The following is a 17047-nucleotide window of genomic DNA, read 5'->3' as shown; positions in this document are numbered from 1 at the left end:
TGAGAAAGGAGTTTGAGCTAAAAGGAACAGGGTGGTGATAGAAAACAAGAGATTAGAAAGAGGAATAAGCAATGTAGAAGAATTACCTACACAGAAACTAAGGAGGGACGCAGTGATTACGGAAAAGGGAAGGAGCCCTGATCAACAAGTGTGCTTTTGCCACTACTTGTGATATTCAAAGGCTCAATTTCAGTGCCCCTTTGAGATGCTCTTATGAATCTTCTGTACTTACCTCCACCCAGGGGATTACAAACTAAACTTTAAGATCCATTTATGTGGATTAAACTATTAAAATGTTCTTTGTGTTTTCTTTTCAATTTTCTAATATGTTTTGTACTATACCGTACTTGAGACATTATCTTCTACTTAATTTGGTTTGTTCCTATCACTTGAGACAAGTAAAAGAAAAATAAATCTAGCAAGAACCACAAACATGTGTTGATTTTATGGCATATCCCAACATATTTTCCCTTTTTTTAGGAAGCAAAATATTGTCTAGTGTTAGAATTTAGTCAAACTTTGGAACCATGTGTAATGTTTTATGATATTTATGACTCCACATATGTTGTTACTATTTCGTGCAAAAGTAATAACATAACTTATTAAGCAAAAATTAAGTCTGAAAAAATACTTACCTTGTATATAGTGTTTGTAAATGGCTGTTAATGGTAAAAGTAGTATCTAGTGGCAGTATATATATTGTTAAAGAGAAGAAACAGATTAAGTTGTGAAATACTATTCTCTGAGCCAGGAACTGCAATTTAGGAAGAGTATCAGGGTCTTGACTCATTTGTTGGGTTTATGGTTCTCAGGGAATTAATGCTGATTTCACATCAGAAAAGCATCGAACAGCTGCAGGAAACCCTCAGACAGAAGCTGCTGAACGATGATAACTGGAGAGAGAAGGTAATAATAATGTAAGCTTTCATCAGCATGTGTCTTATTTGGTTTTTAAAAATTCTATCTCTTTGGGGCACCTGGGTGGCTCAGTCGGTTAAGCATCTGCCTTCAGCTCAGGTCATGATCCCAGGGTCCTGGGATTGGGCCCCACATCAGGCTCCCTGCTCGGCCAGGAGCCTGCTTCTCCCTCTCCCTCTGCCGCTCTTCCTGCTTGTGCTCACTCACTCTCTCTGTCAAATAGATAAATAAAATCTTTAAAAAAATTTATATCTGTTTGCCAGGAGACTATTCCAGATATCTTTGCTTCTATGATTCCTTCTGGAATTTCCTAGACCAAACATGCTTATAGTGTGTGTCTTTTCCAAAATATTAGACAACATAATGGGAAATAAAAAGGTAAGAACGGAACTTAAAATCTTGTAAAATTAAGATAGCCCTTAGTGCTCATGTAAAAGTATAGTTTTTATTTTTAAGTATTTACCTTTTTCCTGTAAAGGGACAGAATCTGCATTTGACTACATCCTTAAAAGCAGGGGAATATTTATTTATTCTCACAATTTCTCTGCTTTTAAGAAGATACTACAAGAGAATGTAAAATGACAAAATTACTCAGTTATGAACTTTTGGCAAAGTAAAATGAATAAGTATTTAGCTCACTGTTTACAAGGAAAATATTTTCTCTTACAGTACTGAAAAATGCATTAATTTTTGTCTTTGGATTTTTCTAAATTTTTCAGAGTTTCAGTAATAAAGATGTATTACTTGCATAATTTTAAAGGATACAAATAATATTCTAAAAATTATTGGTCCCTACCTTCTCAGGCCTTGTACATCTCTAGTCATTGAAGCTGCAACCCATCATTTCCCTGTCATAAACTTCTGATACTCCTTGATTGATCCCTGGGCCTTATCCTGAACAATTCCCTGAAGCCTTTCCAACTCTTGCCCAGCTGATGCCTGCCCTAGCACTAGCCTTCATCCTTGGTTTTCTGATAACATTGTAAATTTGCATCTAGAGGTAGAGCTGGCTACTGAAATTCAGATTGCTTGACTAAAGTCCTGACAACCTGTTTGGTTATTATCAGATTCTTCTCCCAGATGACTAGACCCTATAACTTGTAACCTCAAGCAACAAGCAGTGGCCACGTCAAACTAACATCTCCACATGGACTCTTCCACACCCTACCATCCACCAAATTGAAACCCTTTAGATATTGTTGCTGGCTCAGGTCAGTACTAAATTTTTCACTTTCATTTACATTCTTTACTCAGTTGGCCAGACTCAGGCATTACTGGCTCTCTATAAAGCAATCCCACTTTCCTTGTCCTTCAGGGATAGCACATTCAGGCTGTAAGAGAAATGATCACTATAACAACAGTTGCATAGAGGCAACAACTAAACGTTGAGAATGCAGACTAAAGTTGCTCTAAGTGGTTCATTCTTTGTTTTATTTTGAAGTATGGACTTTTTTTTTTCTAAAGATTTTACTTATTTATTCATGAGAGACAGGGGTTGGCGGGGAGAGAGAGAGAAGCAGAGGGAGAAGCAGGCTCCCAAGGAGCAGGGAGCCCGATGCGGGACTCGATCCCAGGACCCTGGGATCATGACCTGAGCCGAAGGCAGACGCTTAACCATCTGAGCCACCCAGGTGCCCAAAGTTTGGACTTTTTCTTTTCCTTCTTCTCTAAAGCCTGCATTTCTTTAATTCTTTCTAATTTTTATTAGCTTTGGGGTATTCACTTGGCTAGTCTATTCTTATTCACTTCCTCCATCCTTACCAATCCATGTTTGAAAATACAAAAAAGACGATCAACCTAACCAGCAATCCAAAAAGTACAAATTGAAACAATGAGATTATTTTTTTAACCCATGCAGTTAACAGAGTGGTTTTGGCATTGTGGTAAGGTCTTGTGAGATAATCTTTCATACTCACTCTTTAAGGGGCTGGAAGTTACAACAACCCTTTGGAGAGCAATTTGGAAGTATGTGTGAAGAGATATTGTAAACATTTCATCTTTTGATGCAGAAATTTCCCTGATGGAATTAATGTGAATAGAGATTCACAGATTCTTCCCTTCCTTCAAACACCTGAGCTCCTCTTAGACTGGTAGAGTGAACTTTCCTGACTTTGCTGTGTAGAAGTTCTTTATCTTCATGGTCACACCCCATGAAGGACTTTCAGATACAATCTACTGGAAGAGTCTCTGCATTTACAATTTATCACTGCTGCTTACTGTACCCTGTCTGTGAGGTGCTAACACAGCAAGTGGACCAAGTTAATGTTAGCATTTGATCATATAATGATCTTATAAAAGCATTATGGTCTTGCTTCATGCTGTTAATTTGATGATGAAAATAAACCTATGTAAGATTTTCTAAGTTCTTGCTAAGACCATGATATCATTCTAATAAATTAATTATATCATAGATGTATTTTGGCATGTATAATTTTCTGTGATATAAATGGGCATTTCATTTTGTTGAGAGGGCATGACTTCTTGTTAATAAATCTTATCATTTAGCTTAACAGTAAATCAAGATCCAGACTAGTAAAGCCAAGGAATGATAATTATGTCTTGGCTGTGCTAGTTATTGAGACTATGAATAAAGAGTTCCCTAAAAGTCCTCTCATCAGAAAGGAAAATCACTAATATGACATTGTCATCTCTTTTTTGGGTCACTGTGCCTTTGTGTAGGAATGAAATGTTCCCTTTACAAATATATAATACACATATTAGAATAAACTTCATAACTAAATGCTTTTAACATTCAAAAAAAGTAGATAGCAATTTGTGCCTGTACTTAATTATTTTAGAGTATGTAAAAAGCACATAATAGAATCAATAGTTGCTATGCAACAAGGATGGCACATTTTAAAATAAACTGTGTATTTACTAATTGCCATGGATTTTTATTTATTTAAAGTATTCCTTTGATATGAAAAAAATAATTTAATGTGCATACTGAACATTTAAAATTGGTCCCAAATACACAGTGTTGTTGCTCTTCAGTTAAAATTTTTGTAATTAAAAAATTTCCTATAGCCAAACTGCTGACATTAAGTGATAGTCATGTGTTCACTATTACTTGGTAGTGTGATAAACAAATTCCAACCAAATATTTTGTTAGATTATTATTAACATATCCTATTTAGGAACATTTTAGAATTGTACTACTATTGACCTCATTTTAAATAGTACATAGAGCTTTTAAAAACCAATAGTTAAAACAAACAAACTGAACATTACTTCCTGGCTGAGCAACTGGATTAATAGTGAAAATGCAGGGGGGGCGCGGGTAGTTGGAGTTTATCTCAAGAAATAGTCAATTCTAGCACCAAAGGGAAGCAAACAGAACATCTAAAATCCTTCAAAATAGAAGAGCCAAATGGCTGAATAATTCCTAATGTGTTTAAGTGTACTATTAATGGAATTTAGAAGGATAACTTGTAAAATAACAGAATTTGACAGGGATGAACTTGTCATAAAATATAAATTTTCATTTATGCAAAATATCATCTGATTTAAACCCTTAATCAAGATAATAAGAATAGTCTCCATTATTAGAGCATTTATTATATGCCAGGCCTTGTGCTTAATGCTTTCCATAAATGTAATTTTAATTATTATAAAATTATTATTCCCATTTGCACATGGAAAAAAATAAGGCTCAGAGAAGTTAGGTAAATTGCCAAAGTTATATAGCCAGGAAATAACAACTGATACAAACCTGGAAAAAAAAAAAGAAGAGCTAACTACAAAATCCAAAACTTCTGCATTTGGCCTAGATGGACTAATAGGAGCCAGATTTACCCTCTTTCCTAACTAACTAAGCCACTGGAGAAAAGATAGAAAACAATGGTTTTCAGACACTAGATACCAGACTATGAAGGACAATGATTCTTAGAGATAGGAGACAAATGGGATAAACTCTGTGATTGCCCAAACTTAGTTCCTTGAAATAAATTTAAGGCCACAGTGCAGGAAGTGTGAATCTAGGTAGTTTGGCAGGTTCTTTGAGTTAAGGAGACCAGAGAGATCAAGATAGCTACAATTCACAGGATAGTGTTCTCAGGGGAGAGCTGCACACAGAAAGAATGCTGGAGATCTACAAAGAGTCCCCATTAAGTATATGTATAGTCAGTGCATATGTGTGGGGAAACTACCCAAAGGCAGGGAAAGACCCATCTGAAAGGACTAGAGAGGAATACCATATGCTTACACAAGGCCAGACTGGAAGACCTATAATTCACAGGGCACTGTGTAGATACTTCTCAGAAGGTTCTTGCATCAGTAGTAGGAAAAAATTAGCCCTAGACTAAATGCTGAGCTGATTCTGCCTAACAAATTTTAAATGGAAGAACTATAAAAATCAAGCCGATTCAAAGAAACTTAACATCCCAGAAGAGAGTTCAATAATACTCATAGGAATATAAAAATATCCAGCATCTAACAAGGTAAAATTTACAATGTCTGGCATTCAATCAAAAATTGCCATCCAAAAGGAAAAGGAAAACATGGCTCATGATGAGAGAAAAATCAATGAATAAAAACTGACTCAGAAAGGCACGGATATTAGAATTAGCAGACAAAGACGTTAAAACAGTTATGATAACCGTATTCCATTTGCCCAAAAACTAGAGCAAGAGGTGAGCATGTTAAGTAGAGATATGGATTATATAAAAAAAGATCTAAAGTGAACTTCTGAGATGAAAAGTACAATATCTAAGATAAAAAGTACACTGGATGGGATTAGTGGCAGGTTAGACATTCCAGAAGAAAAGTTTAGTTAACTTGAAGACACACAACTGAAACAATCCAAATGAAATAAAAATAGGAGACTCAAAACAAACAAGAACAGCAGTGAGCTAGGAGACAAATTCAAGTGGACTAATATATGCATAATTAGAATCCCCAAAGGACAGGAGAAAGAAAGGACAGAAAAAATATTTGAAGAAATAATGGCTGGAAAAATTTAAGATTTAATGAAAATTATAAACCACACATTCAAGAAGCTCAACAAACCTCAAGCACACCAAGGAGCATTCTAATCTAATTGCTCAAAAATAGTGATAGAAAGAAAATCTTAAAAGCAACCAGAAGATAACAGACATATAAAGAGGAACAAAGATAAGGATGACAGCAGATTTTTCATCAAAGACAGTATAAGTGGGGCACCTAGGTGACTCAGTTAAGTGTCCAACTCTTGACTTTGGCTCAGGTCATGATTTCAGGGTTGTGAGATTAAGCCCCGCATTGGGCTCCGTGCTGGGTGTGGAGCCTGCTTAAGATTCTCTCTCTTCCTCTGCCCCTCCCCCCTTTTTTTCTCTAGAAAAAAAAGACAATATAAGCAAAAAGAATGTGGGAGTAAAAGTACTGAAAGAATGAGGGGAGTGCAAGCTGCCAATCTAGAAATCCACACAAAGTGAAAATATCTTTCAAATATAAGGGTGAAAGATTTTTTCAGAGATGAAAAAGCTGAGCAAATATATCACCAGCACATCCACACTGTGAGAAATGTTAAAAGAAGTTCTTTAGTCAGAAGAAAAATTACACCACGTGAAAATATAGATCTATACAAAGGAATGTAGGGCATCAGAAATGGCAAAAATGTGGAAAAACATGAGTCATTTAATAATTTGAATTTCTTTAAAATATAGTTAACTATTGAAACAAAAATATTAACAACCTAATATGAGATTTATAAGATGTAGAAGCAAAATATATTACAAAAATAGCCCAGTGTCTAAGGGAAAATTAGAAGTATACTATTATGGGATTCCTATACATGAAGTGATCTATCACAGACTGCATTAAGTTAAAGATGTAGTCTATAAATTCTAAAGCAACCACAAAAATAGAAAAAGAATTATAGCTAACAAGCCAGCAAAGGAAATAAAATTGAATTAAAAAAAAACTCAATTCAGAAGAAGACAAAAAAAAAAAAAAAAGGAAGAAGAAAAAAGATGAGATGGACCAAATAGAAAACATATAGCAAGATAGCTTTAAAGCTAATCATATCAATAATCTAGTTAAATGTAAATCATCTAAACCAGGGGTCAGCATACTTTTTCTATAAAAGAGCAGTTAGTAAATATTTTTGCTTTGTGGGGACATTGAGTCTCTTTTGGAACCACTCAGCTCTGCCCAGCATAGCTTAAAATCAGCCATAGACAATAAGCAAATGAATGGGCATGGCTGAATTTAGTCTGTGGGCCATAGTTTGCCAAGCCCTGGCCTAAATATCCCCATTAAATGACAGAGGTTGTCATGTTGGATAAAAATGCAAGATTCTACTATATGTTCCCTACAAAAAAATACACTTTAATATAAAGAAATATTTTAACAAATACGTTAAAAATAAAGGATGCATAACACAAAGTATATGCTAACACAAACCAAAGGAAAGAGGAACTAGTTACTATTAGAAAAGTAAATTTTGGGGCTCCTAGGTGGCTCAGTTGGTTGGGTGGCTGACTCTTGATTTCCACTCAGGTTGTGATCTCAGGGTCCTGGGATCGAGCCATGAGTCAGGCTCTGTTCAGCACAGAGTCTACTGGAGGATTCTCAGTCTCTCTCTCCCTCTGACCCTCCCCCCCAGTGCTCTCTCTCTCTTTCAAATAAATGAATAAATATTTTTAAAAAAAGGTAAATTTCAAAACAAAGATCAGAATATTTAGAGTATTAGGGCTATAATGAACATCATTTCATAATGTTTAAGGGATCAGTTCACCAAGAGGACATAATAATCCTAAATGTTTATTCACCTAATAACAGGGTTTTAAAATTGATAGAACAGCAAGGAGAAATAGACAAATCCATAATTAGAGTAAGAGATGTCAATAATAGCCCTTTCTCAATAATTGATAGAAAAATACCTAGAAAATTATTAGAGATATATTCTGTGGAAAATAATACAATAGTTTTTTTAGAACAACTTATTTTTAAGAAATACATTGGACAACACTATTAACTAACATGACCTAATTGATATTTATAAAATTCTCCATTTAACAGCAGAATAAACATTCTTCTCAAGTGCACATGGGACATTTACTAAAATAGATCATATTCTGGAGCATAAATAACTCTCAATAAATTTGAAAGGATTCAAGACATACAAAGTATTTTTTCTGACCACAGTGAAATTAAAATAGAATTTATTAACAAAAAGTTATCTGGAAAGATCCCCAAATATTTTGAAACTAAATAAATACCAAGTCCATGCCCTTAATCACTATGCTATGTAGATGTGTGAGGAGACAGGCTACATGGAAAAATGAAACATGCTGAGCCATGGGTTCTACCAGAAACATCGAAGTGTGCACACCCCTTCCATCTCATAGTACCTCTGTGATCTTGATGAAGGTACTTAACCTCTCTGAGCCTATTTCATAATCCACTGTGAATAATAATAATATTATTATTATATGTTATAAGAATTAAATGAGTTAATATATAAAATGTGTTCTGTACCATGCCATCCTACCTTGTATTGGTACCAAGTGAATATTCTCTCCTTTCATACTGAGTTTACACAGTTCTTGGCAGGACTTCAACACATATTCTGATCCCTTAGCATTGTTTTTTTTTTTTTACTGCAAAGTTTATGTATTTGAATAATCATCTACTTTTACAATATATTTATTCAGCAGTTAATTCATAAATAATCTGAAGTATTAGTTTTCAACCAGCATTTTTTTAACTTTTGGAAAACAGTAAAATAATTGATTTTTAGGAGATATATTTTTTAAAATTATATACGTACATCAAATATAAACAAATGACCTAATTACTACTTCAACATCTGAAATTCCTTTGCTTTTATAGGGATTGTCATAAATGAATGAATATGTTACAACATTGTATTTGGCTCCAAAACAGAAAATTATTGCAGAATCAACCACAAATATCTCACTTGGAAAATAGTGAAAAGACAGAATTTTGGACATCAGTATTAGACACAGGTGTTATAAAATACTAATTACGCATTTCAATACAAATACAAAGGGAATTAAAAACAACATACTCAGAGTGGCTCTAGAGTCATCAGGAAGCCTTCACCAAGGAGGGAGTTTGAAGTAATGGGAGATATGGATAAATAAAAAGCAAAAAAATTAAAAACTGAAATGTGTACAGAGATAACAATTTATTTTACTTTGTGTAACTCCTAAGCTCATATATTATTTTCCCCATGGTTATTAAAATTATTATTATTATATAAGTGGTTCATATTTTATATAAGCACCATCACCAGATTAATTTATTTTGCATAAACATAAGTTCTGCCATCTAAGATATTTTATTCTTTTATCTAAGATATTTTATTTTATTTTTTTCAAGGTTTTATTTATTTCTTTGAAAGAGTGAGCGAGCAAGAAAGAGCAGGAGCAGGGGGAGGGGCAGAGGGAGAGGGAGAAGCAGGCTCCCTGCTGAGCAGGGAGCCAAGCTCCATACCAGGACCCCAGGATCACGACCTGAGCTGAAAGCAGACACTTAACCAACTGAGCCACCCAGGTGCCCCTATCTAAGATATTTTAAAGAGCTTATATCAACATATAAAAAACATAAACATAATTTGGCATGAATTCATCTTCTCAATGACAAATAATATACTGGCTTAAAAAAATCACTGTGTTTGTTGGCTCATCATTTTGTTCAATCTATTCAGATTATGAAGGAACCAGTGGTATCTTTCTATGCTACAGTGTCAACACATTCAGGTGGCCCTTGGCATTGTTGCAGCTTCCTTAAATGTTTACAAATCCCACCTGAAGCTCATTACTTTGCTTCTCTTTCTCTGGTTGTGCACATTAAAAATCAACTCAGTAATAGTAAATCACTCTTCTCTCTTCTATTTACATGCTTTTGCTTTCCCACCTTCCTTCTATTCCTTTTTATTTTTAAGATTTTATTTATTTATTTGTCAGAGAGAGAGAGAGAGAGAGTGTGCATGTGCACAAGCAGGGGGAGCAGTAGAGGCAGAGGGAGAAGCAGGCTCCCTGCTGAGCAGGGAGCCCCACGCGGGCCTCGATCCCAAGACCCTGGGATCATGACCTGAGCCAAAGGCAGATGTTTGACCAACTGAGCCACCCAGGTGCCCCCTTCCTTCTATTCCTTCCTTTTTTTTCTCTTTACCTACAATAGTTGTTCCAAGGAATAGTTTAGGGACAAGAAGGACTTGCTACCTGACTTGCTACTTGACTTGTTCAGTCCATCAGCTACCTCCTTTTCTTCCCTGAATACCTTCTGTGTTCCATCCTCTTCTAGGGACTCCACTGATTTCCTAAATGGCCTCTTCCCCATAATAAATTAAAAAAAATTTTTTTTAAAGTCCTAAATTCTTTCTGTCATCTAATTTATAGTTTGTCCTGTCCCATCTAGTCTGTATATATTCTTACTCTCTTAATTCAAGCAATGAAAAGGAATGAAAGGATTCAAGGCATCTTTGGGAGGCAAAGTGAATAGAACTTGGTGTTGGATTAGGTGTGAAGGGTAAAAATGATGTCCCAGTTGCTGACCTGAATAACTAGATGGATTGTGGTTACTGTGTCTTGACTGGGGAAGGAACAGGTGGGGAAGGGATTGTATCTAGGTTTCTGGTTCATACCGTTTATTTGAGACACCTGTGGTATATCTCAATGGCTAGCAGGAGATGGGTAGATGTAAGTACCTGGAATTCAGAAGAACATCTGTTTTGGGGTTTTTGTTTGTTTGTTTGTTTTTTCCTGAGTGCCCCTGAGGCTTCCCTTGCCTTTAGGAGTCTGAGAACAATACATTTGAGCAATGCTATCATGTTCCTAAATGATCCTTAGCATCCTTTTTCTCAAACGGTCCAGAAACTTATTTTGAGAGAGCCAAAATAACTCCTTGCATTTAGTATAAACATAATTGTTTTGCCTTGGAGGAAATGTTTAGTCCTATAACCAGTGCAACAAACTCAACTGACCCCACACTGGGGCTAGTCTTTTATCTGTATTTTATTTAACTTAAAGGACTTTATGTAAACTTTCTTGGCAAATTTTCTGTTTTCTGGTACCCTGGTTTCAGTGTTTCCCTGAGAAACTAATGTTGACCTCTTTCCTCCTCTCAGAGTGATCTGAATCACAGAGTCACAGGAAGTCAAGTTTGACAGTTTTTCTTCCAAGTTATCTGGCATTTACTCCCTCTAAGAATTCATAATCATGGCACAATGTAAATCTAGAGCCAGCCTGTCACTGAGATTCTCTAATCTCACTAGACGAGCCAGGCCTGAATGACTCCAGTACTCATAGATTTGTTCTCTGTCTTGCTCTAATAGGCAGAGCCAAAACCAACGGTGAAAAACCACAGAGAGAGAGAGATGTTGGCTCAACTAAAGGAAAAACTGTCTAATGCTTAGTGCTGACTGAAAATGGAAATGCTTGCTGGGAAGGAGTGAGTTATGGTTTCTAGTGGTATTGAGGCACAGGGCAGACAATCGTTTGGTGCAGATTCTGTGGTAGAGACTGAAGAGTCAGAGCATAGAAGTAATCTCCACTGACTATTGAATCTCTGCCCGTGCTAGAGCTTTATACATATGTGTTGTCCCGTTTGTCCTCATAACTCCCAAGGCAACTAGTTGTAACTCCACCAGGAGAGGTTACAGTCACAATTTAAGATTATACAGCTAGAATGTGGCAGAGCCAGGGTTTAGAGCCAGGATTTAAACTCAACTTCATCTGAATCCAAAGCCCCTGCTTATTCTTTCCACAATTCATGGAAGCTTGAGAAATGGAACCAGGGGATTTCTAAGGTCCCTTGCAGTGCTGTGGTTCTATATAAGTACAACACAGATACAGTCATCACTGACTTGACTGTGTTTTCCTTAATCATCCTTCTGGCCTCAATCACATTAAAATGATAATCTGTGACTCCAAAAATTTCTGGGATCTCCATCAAGAAAAGACCATTAAAAAAAATCAACATTTGTACTTTGTATCCCCTCTGAGCTTTCAACAGAACGTAGTCTAAAGGCCTCAAAATCTTTTTTATTTTTTTCTTATAGGGTTTCTGGGTAGGACTGAGTTTATAATATACATATACAGAAGATTAAGCTTTTAATATTTCTGAAAACTGTCGTAAGATACTGTCCTAACTTCTCTACTCATTTTACAAGTCTTTAGAAGGTCTTAGGAGATCTTGAAATATTTGACCCAAGGTCAATTTTTCTGGCCTAAGTTCTGAGTCAGATTATTTTTAAATATTAGAATTAAAAAGTTAGATTCATTAAAAAATAAATATTAGAATTAATTTTTTAAAAAAATTAGAGTCTGAAAATAAGCTTAATTTACTCATCTTAAGGTCAAATGACTTTATATGTGTGTTAAATGCTATTTTCTAGACTGAAGCTGAGCTGGCCAAGGAAAGAGCCCGACATTTAGTTGAATTTGAGGAGCAAGCTCTGCTTTTTAAGGAAGAAGCTAAACTAGAGCTTGATATTGAAAAGGAAAAACACCAAGAAATAATCCAAAAGTATAAGAAAGAACAAGAGGAACTACAAACAAAGGTCTGTCATCATGATGTTCATTATTATTTAATGGGTTTGAAACTATAGATGTTGGTCATTTCCTTCTAAGAGCACTGTACAGTATTTTTAACTCAAGGAACTTTCCTCAGGATCATTGTGCCTTGGTTTTAGCGACATGGGTGGAGTGGTTTAGATCATTTCCAGAATTAATAGCTGAGATAAATCATATAAGCATACGATACAGCTATGTAAGGAATTTTTTCTACTAAAATAAACTTTTTAAAAAGATTATTTATTTGAGTGAGAGAGAGAGAGAGTACGAATGGGGGTCGGGGGGAGAAGCAGACTCCCCACTGAGCAGGGAGCCCGGTACACTAGGGGCTGGATCCCAGGACCCTGGGATCATGACCTGAGGCAGAAGTCAGACGCTTAACTGACTGAGACACTCAGTTGCCCCAAAATAAACGTATTTTTAAAACAGCATAATTAGGGGCATTTGGGTGGCTCAGTCAGTTAAGCATCTGACTTCAGCTCAGGTCATGATCTTGGGGTCCCAGGATCCAGCCCCATGTTTGGCTCAGCTCTCAATGGGGAGTCTGTCTCTCCCTCTCCCTCTATGCCTCCCCCACCCTCATGCTCCCTCTCGCTCTCAAATAAATTAAATCTTTAAAATAAATAAATACACATAAAAGCATAAATTACATAACTAATAATTAGCATGGTTAGATATTTTACCAACAACTAAAGCCTATCTCCTTTAATTGCAAGTATTTCCAATTCTAGATATTTTTGAATGAAGGGAAATATTTTAAAAATGTAATCTACCTCCATAATTTCTGAAACAGTATGTCCTAAACATAATTTTTTTAAAGATTTCATTTTTAAGTAATCTCTACATCCAATATGGGGCTCAAGCTCACAACCCCGAGATCAAGTCGCATGCTTTTCCAACTGAGCCATCTGGGGCCCCCCTAAACAGTCTAAGGTTTTGTTTAGGTTGTCCTGTTATTATAAGACCTGAGTGTCATATATATGCATGTTTTTGTGTATATGTATATATTTGTGTTTGTGTGTATGTATATATGTGTGTATATTAACCAAGATTCAGTGGGGAAATCATACTTCGAATAAACTCACTAATAGTCTGTGTAAATTAAGTATCAGATGAGACTTAATGGCCTCTACTTTGGTGTACAGGAGATATGGTACAGCCTTTTCAATAGCACTGTCAACGATAGGCAGGGCCAGCTACGTGAGTATGTGACAAGTACAATATCACAGGGTCCCACACTCAAAAAGGCCTCATACTACTTGGGTGTAATGCTCTGCAAATGTTGTCTTGAAATTCTTCGTAATTTTACCTTTGAATTTGTGTTCTGTAAGTAAAGTTCTATTGGGACAATGGCGCACTTGCTGGGAGCTTGAAGTCTCAGCTCACCCAAATTTCTACCTCTCCTAGACTAGTTTGCTCCGAGAGGAGGCCTCTTAAGGCAGACCCCAACTTGCCAGGGGTTATGATTTTTCAAAGTAAGTCATAAATACAGATTTTGTAAGTGAATTCTCTTGATTTTTAAAAGCTGACTCCCTTTTTGAAGAGGTCAAAACTTATTTGTGGCTATGTGAGTCTCCTCTCCCAAAGATAATCTGGTCTGTTTCAGTGTCGACTCGCCTCTGGATGATGGAAACTACTGCTCAGACCTAGCAATGACCCTCTTCCTTCCTGGATTAATTGAATATAATGGAATGTTAATTTAATTTTTAAAGTTACTAAGTGTAAATAGATTTTGTGCAGAAGTTATTCTTAATGTAAATTTAACATTTGAAACAAATTTTGGATATATAACTATTAAGTAATAGTTCACAAAATCCTTGGAACTTTGGTCTATGAATATTTTCCAGATTCTTCACGGACTGGTTTCTTGTTATACTAATATTTATAATATGACGATATCCATAGCATAAATAATAAGGATATGTTTCATCAGAAGCAGCTTTGCTCTTCCTGGTTTGTTTTCTTTTCTTTCTTTTGTTTTTTAAGGGAAAAAAAAACAAGCAGCCTTTTCCCTTCTAAAGACTCCCAGGACTCTCAGCAAAAGCTGCTCATCTTCTCTCATCTCTTTGTCTCTCATTCTCTCATCTCTTTATCTAGAGGTGCCACTTACAGAGACAGTATATTTTCAAAGTATATGTATATACTTTGAAATATACTTTGAAATATGTATATATATATTTTCTGGTATTCTCTAGAATTGCACAGTCTAATATGTTAGCCATGTATGGTGACTTTAATTTCAATTAATTAAAATTAAATAAAATTTAAAATTCAGTTCATCAGTCACATTAGCCACACTTTTAATGCTCACTAGCCAGTCCTGGCAAGCCAGAGCCTATGGAGTGCATCTCTTCCCAACTCCGCAATTGGTGATGTCACCTTGGAATCGGTCAGGGTGAGAATATTTACACCATGGAGACTCAATACAAATCTGGCTTTTGTGTATATGAGTCAGTTACTGAATATTTATTGACACACTACTGTTAGTAGGCACATGTGGCTAGTGGCTACCATATTGGATATCACAGAGTATCTTTATCATCTATTGGGCAGTGCTGCTTTCAAAGTTGTAGTATCTAGGGTACCTCCAGTCATTGTATATAAGAAAGAAAAAATATATCAAATGAAAACTTACTGCTATGGTATGAGTAGAATATAACTGTGGTGCTCCCCTATATGTACCCCCAAACATCAGGCATTTCTAGGTCCCAAAGCTACCTCATACTGAATCCAGACAGGTACCTGGATCAAGACTTGAGCTGTCCTTGGTAGCTCAGTCCAGACACAGAGATTTATATATTTCCAAGGATGCCCAAGTCATTAATATGCAATTCCATTTAAGGTGGTAAAAATACATGTTAGTTTTAACTTTAAAAAAAAATCTTGAAGACCTACATAATATCATAGGATTTGTTTTCATTTGATCAGAAGCGTACACTGATTATTTAGAATAAACCTCTTAGAACCTTAAGAACTCGGTGGTTACCTAGAGATATTGCCTACAAGTTAATACAAGATTTATCTTACAGATATCAGACTTAATCGCAAGTGCTACTAGAGATCTAAGGCTGGAAGTGACCACTCTTGAAGAGAAACTCCGTGAATCTTATATCCGGTATACTGAAGATTCTGAGTCAAAGGAGAAAGAAATTGAAAACCTTAAAAATGTGGTTGCAGAATTTGAATCCCGCTTGAAGAAGGAAATTGATAGTAATGATTCTGTTTCAGAGGACTTGAGGAAGGAAATGCAGCAGAAGTCAGACGAGCTAGAAAGAGTAATGCTGGCACAAACACAACTGATACAGCAGTTTCACCAGTCCCAGGAACAGGTAGGAAGCAGAGGGTGGAGCCCTCGCCATTAGTGAGAGAGCACACATTCTTTCCAAAAACGAGACAAGCAGACAAAAACCTGAACGGCAGCTTGGTGTCATGCAAAGAGTTGGGGACTATTAGTCAGGGACTTGGGATTACATCCTGGTTGTGTTCTTAACTAGGCAGTCACTTAACTCTGCACCTGGCTTCCTTTTCTATAAAATGAATTCACTGAACTACAGAATCTCTGCAGTTTCCTGGCACACAGTTCTACAATGTTGTAAATGACCATTTAAAACTTCTAAGACTAGGAATCTTTGTATATTTATGTCTTATTTGTTTTGATGTTAAATCTTTGCCAAAGAAACTTTTAGAGCACTTGCTGCTTAAGTTCAAAAAATAATTTGGACAATATATTTTATTTTATTTTTAAGATATTTATTTATTTGAGAGAGAAAGAGAGAGAGAGCATGAGCAGGGGGAGGGGAGAGGGAGGGGCAGAGGGACAGGCAGACTCCCCACTGAGCAGAGAGCCCAGATGTGGGGCTCTATCCCAGGTCCCTGAGATCATGACCTGAGCCAAAGGCAGCCGCTTAACTGGCTGAGCCACCTATGAACCCTGGAACAATATATTTTAAAAGTAATTTCTCTTTAGGGCTTTATCTTTCCGTCAGCCTAAACTATAGGATAATTTACATGTGTTGGTCTATCTTATGTATGCATGATTATTTCAGCAATGTTTTTATTTAAACTAGAATGGACTTATTTTGATTTGAATTTTCTTTTCTAATAAAGTCTTATTTCTGAACTGCTAAGCAGTTTAGGGCACACAGCATGGAGGAGATTCATGTTTGAATCTCCTTGATACGATGTTTCCTATTTCAGGAAACCTGAATTCTAGTGATTCTGCTTCTAAATTTCAAAGAGACCCTCAGGCTTAGCATTCAACATCTCCAGGCTTCCTTTCCTTTCCTTTCCTTTCCTTTCCTTCTTTCCTTCCTTCCCTCTCTCTTTTTCTTCTTTCTCTTTCTTTCTTTCTTTTTCTTTCTTTCTTTCTTTCTTTCTTTCTTTCTTTCTTTCTTTCTTTCTTTCTTTCTTTCTCTTTCTCTCTTTCTTTCTTTCTCTCTTTCTCTTTTTCCTTACTCCTTCCTTCCTTTTAAAATAACACTAAGCACAGTACTCACCTCTCCAGATATTTAGGGGGTCAGCTGAGTGTCTCCTGCAGACACACTGCAGCACAGCCTCCCTGATAAAGTGAGCTGCTTCACAGGCCAGGCAGGAGGGGGAAGGGAGAG

General features: G+C 36.1%; 1 protein-coding gene across 8 annotated transcripts in view; it reads left to right on the top strand.

The window, feature by feature from the left end:
- LEKR1 (leucine, glutamate and lysine rich 1) overlaps positions 1-17047 on the top strand; it is a 186479-nt gene that overhangs the window by 154419 nt on the left and 15013 nt on the right. For 7 of the 8 annotated variants that reach the window (XM_025879937.2, XM_025879922.2, XM_073898234.1 and 4 more), the window contains 3 exons: positions 813-906; positions 12263-12427; positions 15470-15769. In XM_025879937.2, coding sequence (XP_025735722.1) covers positions 813-906; positions 12263-12427; positions 15470-15769 — 559 coding nt within the window. The remainder of the gene's footprint in view (positions 1-812; positions 907-12262; positions 12428-15469; positions 15770-17047) is intronic. The other variant, XM_025879929.2, reaches the window with a different exon arrangement.

The sequence above is a fragment of the Callorhinus ursinus genome, unplaced genomic scaffold (assembly GCF_003265705.2).
Source record: "Callorhinus ursinus isolate GAN/ISIS: 27379988/994484 unplaced genomic scaffold, GSC_fseal_2.0 scaffold1, whole genome shotgun sequence".
Taxonomy (NCBI): domain Eukaryota; kingdom Metazoa; phylum Chordata; class Mammalia; order Carnivora; family Otariidae; genus Callorhinus; species Callorhinus ursinus.
This window is presented reverse-complemented; position numbering and strand designations above follow the sequence as displayed.